The sequence below is a fragment of the Pristiophorus japonicus genome, chromosome 15, assembly GCF_044704955.1.
Source record: "Pristiophorus japonicus isolate sPriJap1 chromosome 15, sPriJap1.hap1, whole genome shotgun sequence".
NCBI lineage: Eukaryota > Metazoa > Chordata > Chondrichthyes > Pristiophoridae > Pristiophorus > Pristiophorus japonicus.
Genome location: NC_091991.1, coordinates 7,579,785 through 7,592,524, shown reverse-complemented (window position 1 = coordinate 7,592,524; position 12,740 = coordinate 7,579,785). Strand labels below are relative to the sequence as shown.

General features: G+C 47.3%; 1 protein-coding gene across 1 annotated transcript in view; it reads right to left on the bottom strand.

Annotated features, from left to right (window-relative positions):
* The window catches only part of nav3 (neuron navigator 3), a 463,067-nt gene that overhangs the window by 48,712 nt on the left and 401,615 nt on the right, over positions 1-12,740 (bottom strand). The window contains exons 24-25 of the mRNA XM_070900107.1: positions 10,295-10,406; positions 6,523-6,647 (exon numbers count right to left, since the gene is read on the bottom strand). Of these exons, the coding sequence (XP_070756208.1) occupies positions 6,523-6,647; positions 10,295-10,406 (237 nt within the window). The remainder of the gene's footprint in view (positions 1-6,522; positions 6,648-10,294; positions 10,407-12,740) is intronic.

The window sequence follows — 12,740 nt, the reverse complement described above, 5'->3', positions numbered from 1 at the left end:
CTGTTGATATCTAATAAATGTTATTGTCATGTATCTTACATTATTATATATAACTGTATCCTAACATGCTATACATGACTGTAATAAGATATATGACCTGTAACCACCAGCTTATGTAGTGAAGTCAAGATCACTCTGGACCTGCACCTTTATTTCACAGCTCTGGAATGCTGCACTTGCCTGAGACCTGTCCTTATATACCTGTCTCTTGCAAGTGCAGCATTCCAGAGCTGTGAAATAAAGGTGCAGGTCCAGAGTGACCTTGACTTCACTGCATGCCTCGTGTGAATCTGTACTGAGGGGACAGGACTTTACCGTTATCTTATCTGTGTTTATATTATGCTCCCTGGTCTCGCTGCTCCCTATCCCCTCCCTCTGCCACCGGCTGCAGCCCTAATCCGAGCCTGTGGCCAGCGTTCCTCGTGATTGGTTCCTGAGATGAAGGGGTTGACTTATGTAGAAAGGTTGAGCAGGTTGGCCCTATACTCATTGGCAGAAGAATGAGAGGTGACCGTATTGAAACGTGTATCCCCGGCTTCCCGGCATTCCTTGCTCAGAAGCAGATCTTCCGGCTGGTCAGGTGCAGCCTCCAGAATTCCCTCTCCCACATCCTGACCTTTAAAAACCTTCTCGGGTCCCGCCTTTCCAAACCCCTTTTTCGGTCAAGGCCCCTACGCGCCCCCCACCCCCCCCACTCCGTGTGTCCTCTCCTCTGTGAAGCTACTTGGGGCATTTTAAAAGAAATAAATTGCATTTCTATTGCGCCTTTCACAACCTCAGGACATCCCAAAGCAATTTACAGCCAATGAAGTACAGGTACTTACAAAGTGTGTTTACTGTTATTATGTAGGAAAGCACGGCAATTTCTCGAGGGCAATTAGGGATGGGCAATAAATGCTAGCCTTGCCAGTGATGCCCACATCCCAGGAATGAATAAAAACAATCAATTGCGCAGAGCAAGATCCCGCAAACAGCATTGAGATAAATGACCAAATAACCTGTTGTACTGAGTTGGTCGAAGGATAACTATTGGACAGGGCACCTGGTCACTTTTAAGCAGTGGCCGTGGGATCTTTTACATCCACCCGAGAGGGCAGACTGGGCCTCGGTTTGACGTCTCATCTGAAAGATGGCACCTCCGACAGTGCAGTGCTCCCTCGGCACTGCACTGGGAGTGTCAGCCTGAGTTATATGCCCAAGTCTCTGGAGTGGGGCTTAAACTCCTGACCTCCTGACCTATCGGCGAGAGTGCTGCCCACTGAACCGCACTGACGCCTGCTGTACAAATGGAAGCTGTATTTGTTGATCAGCAAAATTTGCCCTTTCCCTTCTGGGTCGTGTGGTTTGAAGCCCAGGGTAGACTGGTAGAATGCTGTCCCCCATCTATCACCAATACTGTAGCTCCAATCTGGTAGGAAATTATTGTTACGAGACAGGAAATGAAGATCGCTCACACAACTGGACTTGTGCACACCTGTCACTACAGCTTGGCTATAATGTTGTACCATTGGGAAAAGCCACGTGCAATCATGGGGATTACAGGAGGCCATTCAGCCCATTATGAACGTGCCAGACCCAACTCTTCCATTGCAGGTATCCACTCCAATCCCATTTCCTGCTCTTGCTGCACATATTTTTTACATCGTTCTTTTTCGCATACAATGCCCATGCCAGCAATGCCACACTCTGCCTCAAAAGCCACTTGTGCTAAAGCATTGCATGTTCTAATAACCGGCCATGTGAACAAAACCATCTAACCTCCCCCGTGTTCGCTCACTGATAGAAGAACATGTAAGGAGCAGGAGTCAGCCATTCGGCCCCTCGAGCCTGCTCTGCCATTCAATATCATGGATAATCTTCGACCTCAACTCCACTTGCCCGCATTATTCCCATAATCCCTTGATTCCCTTAATATCCAAAAATCTGTCTTGAATATACTCAATGACTGAGCCTCCACAGTCCTCTGGGGTTGAGAATTCCAAAGATTCACCATCCTCTGAGTAAAGAAGTTTCTCCTCAGCTCTGTCCTAAATGGCCAACCCCTTATTCTGAGACTGTGACTCCTGGTTCTAAACTCCCCAGCCAAGGGGAAATATCCTCCCTGCATCTACCCTGTCAAGCCCTGTAAGAATTTTGTATGTTTCATAGAAACATATAAACATAGAAAATAGGTGCAGGAGTAGGACATTCGGCCCTTCGAGCCTGCACCATCATTCAATATGATCATGGCCGATCATGCAACTTCAGTACCCCATTCCTGCCTTCCCTCCACACCCCCTGATCCCTTTAGCCGTAAGGACCACATCTAACTCCCTTTTGAATATATCCAACGAAATGGACTCAACAACTTTCTGTGGTAGAGAATTCCACAGGTTCACCACTATCTGGGTGAAAAAGTTTCTCCTCATCTCGGTCCTAAATGGCTTACCTCTTATTCTTAGACTGTGACCCCTGGTTCTGAACTTTCCCAACATCGGAAACATTCTTCCCGCATCTAACCTGTCCAATCCCGTCAGAATTTTATATGTTTCTATGAGATCCCCTCTCATTCTTCTAAATTCCAGTGAAGATAAGCCGAGTCGATCCAGTCTCTCCTCATATGTCAGTCCTGCCATCCCAGGAATCAGTTTAGTGAACCTTCGCTGCACTCCTTCAATAGCAAGAATGTCTTTCCTCAGATTAGGAGACCAAACTGTACACGATACTCCAGGTGTGGCCTCACCAAGACCTTGTACAACTGCAGTAAGACCTCCCTGCTCCTATACACAAATCCTCTCGCTATGAAGGCCAACATACCATTTGCCTTCTTCACCGCCTGCTGTAGCTACATGCCAACTTTCAATGACTGATGTACCATGACACCCAGGTCTCGTTGCACCTCCCCTTTTCCTAATCTGCCGCCATTCAGATAATATTCTGCCTTTCAATGAGATCACTGCTCATTCTTCTAAACTCGAGAGAATATAGACCTAGTTTACACAAATAATCCTCAGACTCCCTTGTTCTCATCTATCAACCAGTCAAAGCAATGTTGCATAATTTTTAAAACTTCTTTGATATCCTCATTTAGCCTTCTCTGTCCCAGTAAATAAGCCTGAAGATTAGCAAATATTTCTTCATAACTATAACCTCACTTCCATTACCATACTAATAAATGTTATACCCTTTACGTGGCTTTGTTATCAATGAGATAACACGGTGCACAGGAATACATGTGATATTCTAACTGGGACCTAATCAATGTCTTCATCAAAGGTCAGCAAGGCTAATATTGCCCGTTCTAATATTGCCAGAACTTTTTCCAGTTCTGATGAAGGGTCACCGACCTGAAACGGTAACTCTGTTTCTCTCCCCACAGATGCTGCCTGACCTGCTGAGTATTTCCAGTATTTTCTGTTTGTATTTCAGATTCCAGCATCCGCAGTGTTTTGCTTTTGTGCCAGCCAGCCTAACGTGGGTGGAGATGTGATTGGAAACCACTATCGGGAACAAAATAAAGTTTCATTTGGAAAGGCACGGGTGAGCCAAGGAGAGCCAGCTTGGATTTGTTATAGGCAAATCATGTCTGACTAACTTGATTGAATTCTTTGATGAGGTAACAGAGAAGGTTGATCAAGGTCGTGCAGTAGATGTTGTATATATGGACTTTCAGAAGACCTTTGACAAAGTGCCAGACAGGAGGCTTGTTGAGAAGATGAGTTGTTGGGATCTGGAGTGTTCTACCTGAAAAGTGGTGGAAGCTGATCCATAAATAATTTTAAAAGAGAGTTGGACAAGTATTTGAGGATAAGGAACTTACAAGGCTACTTTTGTAGTTAATGCCAGTATGTATAAAACCCAGAATCTCAAAGGTTATTTTTACGGCCTTTTCTACTGAACTCCCACCTTTAAGGAGCTGGAGAGATTAGAGAAGCTGGGATTGTTCTCCTTAGAACAGAGGAGATTAAGGGGAGATTTAATAGAGGTGTTCTAAATTATGAAGGATCTTGATAGAGTTAATTAGAACAAACTGTCTCCATTGGAAGGAGGGTTGAGAACCACAGATTTAAGATAATTGGTAAAAGGACCAGAGGGAGGTGAGGAGAATATTTTTTTACGCAGCAAGTTGTTATGATCTGGGACGCGCTGCCTGAAAGGGCGGTGGAAGCAGATTCAATAGTAACTTTCAAAAGGAAATTGGATAAGTACTTGAAAAGACTACGGGGAAAGAGCAGGGGGAGTGGGACTAATTGGATTTCAAAGAATCGGCACAGGCATGATGGGCCGAATAGTCTCTTTCTGTGCTGTAACAGTTTATAAACATAGAAACATAGAAAATAGGTGCAGGAGTCGGCCATTTGGCCCTTCGAGCCTGCACCACCATTCAATAAGATCATGGCTGATCATTCACCTCAGTACCCCTTTCCTGCTTTCTCTCCATACCCCTTGATCCCCTTAGCCATAAGGGCCATATCTAACTTCCTCTTGAATATATCCAATGATCATAGGCAGTCCCTCGAAATCGAGGAAGACTTGCTTCCACTCTAAAAGTGAGTTCTCAGGTGACTGAACAGTCCAATACGGGAATTACAGTCTCTGTCACAGGTGGATCCAGACAATGGTTGAAGGAAAGGGTGGGTGGGGAGTCTGGTTTGCCGCATGCTCCTTCCGCTAACAATTTATGGGCGCTAGTTTCCACTTTTTAAGCAAATATGGGCGATAGCCTGTATCTCAGCTCTTATATGGGCGTGAAATGGATGATAAATGGGCGATAATGTGCCGAAAGTCTAGCCCTATGATTCTATCTGCACTCACTACATCTCTCTGATGACTCCTTTGAGTCCTACTACTTAGGTTTTAGTTCCTTTCACTGTTTTTCCTTCCCCTCCAAGAATTCATTCTTCATTGAACCACCACTCTTTCACACAACCTGCCAACTTGTGCAAGTCTTCCTAATAATCTCATGCAAGCTTCTTCGCGTATCTAAAACTGTAATGGTTAAATTGGTCAAAACTCGAACAAACCCAGAGTAGCACAATTTGGTTTGCTTCAAAATCATTATGGGTCTGGACAGAATAGATAGAGAGAAACTATTCCCATTGGTGGAAGGGAGAACCAGAGGACACAGATTTAAGGTGATTGGCAGAAGAACCAAAGGCGACATGAGGAAAAACCTTTTTATGCAGCGAGGGGTTAGGATCTGGAATGCGCTGCCTGAGAGGGTGGTGGAGGCAGACTCAATCGCGGCTCTCAAAAGAGAGTTGGATAAGTACCTGAAGGAAAAAAAATTGCAGGGCTACAGGGAAAGGGAGGGGGGAGTGGGACTGGCTGAGGTGCTCTTGCAGAGAGCCGGCACGGGCTCAACGGGCCGAATGGCCTCCTTCTGTGCTGTAACCATTCTGTGATTCAATTTTGAAATTTGATTCAATGATTCAATCTAGAAATAGCAAACTTCGAGACAGCCATGAACACAAATTTTGTCTCAAATGGAGCGCACAATTTATTCGCAATGTTAATCTGCGTTAGTTTTTTTTTTGCAGGCACAAAATGATTAGCTTTCTCTGTTTGTTTTTTGGGACGTGGGCGAGGCTGGCAAGGCCAGCATTGGTTGGCCATCCCTAGAGAAGGTGGCGGGGGCTTACCTCATCGTACCAGTTGTTTTTACGGCTGGGGGGCTCGCTCGGCCAGTTCAAGGGGCATCGAGAATCTGCCACGCGGTGTTAGCCCGTGGTCACCCGCACGTCCGACCAGGATACGGGCGGGACTGGCTCCCTTTGCCGAAGGTCATTAGTGAACCAGTCGACAATCAGGCAACTTTCACGATCATCTTTTACATAAGAAGCAGGAGTAGACCATTCGGCCCCTCGAACCTGCTTCGCCATTTGATATGATCATGGCTGATCTGATCATGGACTCAGCTCCACTTCCCTGCCCGCTCCCCATAACCCTTCACTCACTTATCATTCAAAAATCTGTCTATCTCAGCCTTAAATATATTCAATGACCCAGCCTCCACAGCTCTCTGGGGCAGAGAATTTCACAGATTTACAACCCTCTGAGAGAAGAAATTCCTCCTCATCTCAGTTCTAAATGGGCGACCCCTTATTCTGAAACTATGTCCCCTAGTTCTAGATTCCTCCACGAGGGGAAACATCCTCTCTGCATCCACCCTGTCGAGCCCCCTCAGAATCCTATACATTTCAATAAGATCACCTATCATTCTTCTAAACTCGAATGAGTATAGGCCCAACCTGCTCAACATTTCTTTGTAAGACAATCCCTTCCTCTCAGGAATCAACCTCGTGAACCTTCTCTGAACTGCCTCCAATGCAAGTATATCCCTCCTTAAATAAGGAGATCAAAACTGTACGCAGTACTCCAGGTGTGGTCGTACTAATGCCCTGTCTTCTTCAACAAATAGCCACATTGCTCTGTTTTTAAATCAGATTTTGAACATACATATATATAGTTCAGGAAACTCGTCAAACATACTTGCTCCCAAGCTCTAATTTACAAATTTATGCTAAAAATAACAAAACTTACCCAACTTTGCTTCTTCTTCTTTTTCTTCGACTCGATGTCATTGGCGCTCCCAATGCTGGAGTGGCTGGTCGCACTGTTGATGCTCGAAACGCTGTCCGATGAATGTTGTCTTCGAATCCGCATGTCTACCAAGACAGAACGTTCATATCCTGAACACAGCAAGGGTTTCTTTCATCGGCAAACTGAGGGCAAAGGGCGAAGGTCATTCAAGACCGGTTGACCAGCATGGTGGCAGGGATGGGAAACGGTGATGAGAAGAGGCTCGAGACACTGGGACTATTTCCACTGAAGTTACAGAAGGTAAAGAGACAATTTAATTGAGGTTTCTAAAATGGTGAAGGCTCTTGGAGTGAATAGGGAAAGACTATTTCCTCTGCTTGGGGAGTCAGTGATGAAAGAGGGGGGCGGGGGTATTATCTTCCTTTACAGGTCAAGGTCAGTGGCCACTCAATCAGCCACTGAGGGTGCTGTGGGTTTTTCAAATGATCCGGAACGCCAGGATTCAGGCACCGGAGGGGCGGGGGGAATTTCAGGACCTAAGAATATGGGGAGACTAAAGAAGAGAAGGGAAGTTTTCAGCTTCCCAAGCTCTGGCATTCCCACCCTAAGCCTCTCTACCTCTCTTTCCTCCTGTAAAACGCTCCTTCAAACCTACACTTTGCCCCAAGCTTTTGGTCATCAGCCCAAATGTCTCCCTATGCGGCTCGGTGTCAAATTCTGTCTCATAATACGCCTGTGAAGCACCTTGGGACGTTTCAGTGTTGAAAGCGCTATCTAAATACAAGTTGTTGTTTATTATTCAGTGTCTGATACAAACACAATCACATGGATGTTCTGGGCCATTCCTGAGATCCGGGCCCTGAAATTCCGGTCGGTGATTCCTTCGGATGGGCGCCTCCGACCGGAGAATTTTTCCGAAAGTACCTGGTGGTCTCGGAGGAGCGTGGGATTCCGTAGAAGGTGCAGTCACGTGTGAGTGCTCAGCCAATCAGGTACAGTGTTCCACAGCTTTCTCATTAATAGCAACGGGAACTCCCTATCTACCAGTTCTCATTGCTATTAACGAGAAAAAAAACAAACACACTAAACACCGTATAAAAAATAAAAAGCACACCTCACATAATTAAAATTAATTGTAATTAAAGTTAATAAATGTCTTAAAAAAATTCTTTTAAATTATGGTTTAAAATAAACTTACCGTAGTGGGGAGGGTTTTTAACAATAAAAGGTGCTTTTTAAATTTTATTTTAATATGTTTTTGTGTGTTTTAAAACTCTTACACCTGTAAAAGTAGGCAATGCTTTTATCAGGCGCAAGAAATTTGTTACATTTGCCGGGCAAGATATGGGTAAATCCCGCAATCTTCCCTGTGCAAATGTCCTCGCTTCCGAGATGCGGAGGATCTGTCCAGCTCGACAGATCGGAAAAGCCGGTTTTCGGTGCATGCGCATTGTGTGCTGAAAACCGGCTTTTGCAATGCCTTCCCGGGTCCGAACGCACTTCGTACGGACCTGGGGAGACCGGGACTTCTGGGCCACGGTGTCTGTGAGAGTCCCTTAACCAACAACAACATATATTTATATAGCACGTTTAATGTAGTGAAATATCGCAAGGCGCTTCACAGGAGTATTATAAGACAAAATATTTGACACCGAGCCGCATAAAGTGAAATTAGTGCAGGTGACCAAAAGCTTGGTCAAAGAGGTAGGTTTTAAGGAGCATCTTGAAGGAGGAAATAGAGGTAGAGAGGCGGAGAGGTTTAGGGAGGGAGTTCCAGAGCTTGGGGCCCAGGCAACAGAAGGCACGGCCACCAATGGTTGAGCGATTATAATCAGAGATGCTCAGGAGGGCAGAATTAGAGGAGCGCAGACATCTCGGGAGGGGTTGTGGGGCTGGATGAGATTACAGAGATAGGGAGGGGGCGAGGGCCATGGAAGGATCTGAAAACAAGGATGAGAATTTTGAAATTGAGGCGTTGCTTATCCGGCAGCCAATGTCGGTCAGCGAGCACAGGGGGTGATGAGTGAGCGGGAAATATAACCTGTAAGATCAGAGAAGTAATTTATACAGAGCTGTAGTCTTCAATCTCAGATTCACATTGCCGAAGGCAAAATGGCCAAGGATTAGTTTTCAAGGGGGTTAATGATTGTTTCAGTGAAGGCCTTAGCAATACACCCAAGTATTGATCGTCTACAAATGGTAAACTGTGTTTAATTTGTCAAAAGAATTCGAAAATGTAGATGCTGATGTTGAATGTGCGGTGGAAATTGGCAGATTCACCAGAAAGATATGGGGGGCTTGAAGGGTTAAATTATGAGGACAGTTTGCACAAACATGGCTTGTTACTCCCTTGAGTTTAGAAGGTTGAGGGTTCATCTGATCAAGGGGGTCAAAATTTGGTATCGCCCAGTTTGGGGGGGGGCGGTAACCGAGGAGAGGCGGGGCTTCCTGCGCCCGGTGTGGAAGTCCCGCCCCGGCCGCAAAATTGGGGTTAGCGCCCCCGAGAGGAAGTGGAGCGCAATGTCGGGCACTCCACTCCCTCTCGGGGATGGTAAGCACGCAAATTTTCCAGCGCCACGCGACCTCGCCACGTAGCGCTGGCGAGAACACAGGGCCCTCCCCCAGGGGGCGCCACTTCTTCACACAAAGATTAACGGAAATCTGGAACTCTCTCTCTCTTCCCCCCCCCCCCCCCCCCCACAAAAAACTGTGGATTCTTGGTAATAATTGAAAGTGTCAAGACCAACGTTCCCTTTAAGCTGCGTGGTCGCGCGGGATCTTGAATGGGCCACGCGACCGCGCAGCTTTCTGTTGGGTAAGGGTGTAGTGTATGCACCTGTGAGTAGGCTCACAGGTTTGTAGAGCTGAGACAGACCGTATTCCATGTCTATGTTGTATATTTGAAGGGGCTGCTCCTCAGATTCTGGCTGCACTTCAGTCCCACGCCCCTGATCTTTGGGCACCCTGTGCGGAGGGGAGCGGGCAGGTCCGAGGGCCTCCTCGTAGGACAGCTCCTGGGCACGGCCAAGGGGGGCCATCAGCCGGTCCAGGCAGCGGGCGGTCGAGAGGGTCATTCAGCCTGACTGCCTGCCTCTCTTCCGCGGTTACATCCGAGCCAGGATGTCCCTGGGAGATGGAGCACGCGGTGTCCACCGGTACGCTCGCGGCCTTCCGCGAGAGGTGGGCGCCGGAGGGACTGGAGTGCATCATCACTCCCGGCAACCAAATGTTAATCTGAACCACGTAATGTCTAAAGTTTAATTTGTTTAAGTTTGTTGGTTTTAGTGCCCCCCCCACCCTTTAAATCCTGGGGCACTAGATTTAACGTTTTATTGTTTTACAGATACAACAAAATAGTTGTAGAGCTGTTGCACCAAAATAGTTGGAGAGCTGTTGCACTGTGAGTGGCTTAGCCAGTCACGTGATGTTCACAAGACTCAATAAAACCCCAGCCAGTTGGGTCTTGGTCATCCACGATGAGGTATGCAGTTGTGAGCCTGGTGGATGAACCGGTAAGGTGTAGTGTGATTGTTAAACTTTTGCAAATAAACCAACTAGTTCTTAATAGCAATGTGCTGCTATGAATTCTTAAGCAAAGGACCCATGAAAAGCACATACGTTACAAAGGGTATCGAGGGATATGGAGCGGGCAAATGGGATTGAGGGGCAGATCAGCCGAGGTCTGAGTGAGTGGCGGAGCAGGCTCGAGAGGCTCACTCACTTGCCCCTTGTTGCTGATGTTTCGACACTGCACACGTTTCCTAGACTGTACCTTTGTGCGTGTGATCGGGGCCGTTCAATGCTCCTTGGATTGCCGCTTGAGCTGCCGAGTTTTGCGTCTTCAACATTCCAATGGTTTCTCTCAGTTCGGTAAGTTCCGACTCCTGCAAGGAACAGTTAAACGAAAGGAAAACATCAGAAGCTGTTTCACTACAGTTGTATAAATCCCAAAGGGTGCTGGAAGCAGAGTCAGTACTAGCTTTCAGAAGGGGGAATTGGAGCATTTTAATTCAGTTTCAAAAAAAAAAACAAGATCTGGAAATAAAAATCTGGTGTCACTCAAAGCCAGTTCCATCTCTCCTGACAGTTATAATCTCTGATAAAGGCGTCATCGACAGCGAGGACATGTAAAATGAGCCCATGTGTCAAATTAAACCTTTGCAGGAGATTCTAATATCCAAAACCAAATGGTTGCCACGGAGACACAACCAGTGAACACAGCTCTCGAAATGTCAATCTAAATATCAGGGACATCATCATCATCATCATTATCATAGGCAGTCCCTCGGAATCGAGGAAGACTTGCTTCCACTCTAAAAGTGAGTCCTTAGGTGGCTGAACAGTTCAATACGAGAACCACAGCCCCTGTCACAGGTGGGACAGACAGTGGTTGAGGGAAGGGAGGGTGGGGAGTCTGGTTTGCCGCACGCTCCTTCCGCTGCCTGCGCTTGGTTTCTGCATGCTCTCGGCGATGAGACTCGAGGTGCTCAGCGCCCTCCCGGATGCTCTTCCTCCACTTCGGGCGGTCTTTGGCCAGGGACTCCCAGGTGTCGGTGGGGATGTTGCACTTTATCAGGGAGGCTTTGAGGGTGTCCCTGTAACGTTTCCGCTGCCCAGCTTTGGCTCGCTTGCCGTGAAGGAGTTCCGAGTAGCGCGCTTGCACTGATAAATCACGGGTTCGGCCCCAGCTGGAGTATTGTGTTCAATTCTGGGCACCGCACTTTAGGAAGGATGTCAAGGCCTTGGAGAGGGTGCAGAGGAGATTGATCAGAATGGTTCCAGGGAAGGAGGGTCTTTAGTGATGTGGAGAGATGGATAAGCTGGGGTTGTTCTCCTCAGAGCAGAGAAGGTTAAGGTCGGCGTTCAAAATCATGAAGGGGTTTCGATCGAGTAAAAGAGGAGAGACTGTTTCCAGTGGTGGGAGAGACGGTCTGCAGGGGACACAGATTTAAGGCATTTGGCAAAGGAAAAGCTGAGGAGAATTTTTTTCCGGCAGCGAGTTGCGATGTTCCCGCTAAGTTGCACAGCCGCACAATCACCTGTACGGTCCTGTACAGTCCGCTCACCGGCATCTCCATTGTACGTGCCGTGCTGGCGCACAACCTTGAATGGGCCACGCGTTGGGGGAGTCAGGAACGCAGGACGCAGAGCGGCTTACAGGGAACATCGGTTACGATCTGGAACGCGCTGCCTGAAAGGGCGCTGGAAGCTGTCAGAGGGAATTGGATAAATGCTTGAAATGGGAAAAAACATTGCAAGGGCTATGGGGGAAAGAGAAGGGGGGAGTGGGACTAATCGGATCGCTCTTTCAAACTGCAGGCACAGGCACGATGGGCCGAATGGCCTCCTTCTGTCATCATAGGCAGTCCCTCGAAATTGAGGAAGACTTGCTTCCACTCCAAAAGTGAATTCTCAGGTGGCTGAACAGTCCAATACGAGAGCCACAGTCTCTGTCACAGGTGGTGCAGATAATCGTTGAAGGAAAGGGTGGGTGGGGAGTCTGGTTTGCCGCACGCTCCTTCCGTTGCCTGCGCTTGTTTTCTGCATGCTCTTGGCGATGAGACTCGAGGTGCTCAGCGCCCTCCCGGATGCTCTTCCTCCACTTAGGGCGGTCTTTGGCCAGGGACTCCCAGGTGTCGGTGGGGATGTTGCACATTATCAGGGAGGCTTTGAGGGTGCTCTTGTAACGTTTCCGCTGCCCAGCTTTGGCTCGCTTGCCGTGTAGGAGTTCCGAGTAGAACGCTTGCTATGGCCTCCTTCTGTGCTGGGTCATTGAATATATTTAAGGTGGGGATACAGATTTTTGAACGATGAGGGAGTGAAGGGTTATGGGGAGCGGGTGGGGAAGTGGAGCTGAGTCCATGATCAGATCAGCCGTGATCTTATTGAATGGCGGAGCAGGCTCGAGGGGCCAGATGGCCGACTCCTGCTCCTAGTTCTTATGTTCTTATGTATCATTCTATGATTCTATAAAGATCTGAAATCAGGAGCCCAGTCCATAACTGACATCACTGCGAGCAGCCTGCAGCAAACAATGTGCTACACACACATCTCGTTGCCAGTGAAAAAATTCCATTCAGAAACAAAATCGAAGACTTTCCAGATAAGACCATTGTTTTCTTCTTGAGAGCAATTAATTTCTCCACTGAACATAAAGCACACACCCCTCAGGGACTTTTCTTCTCTTTTAATTTAATGAAGCAATTAAAGTCCCATTA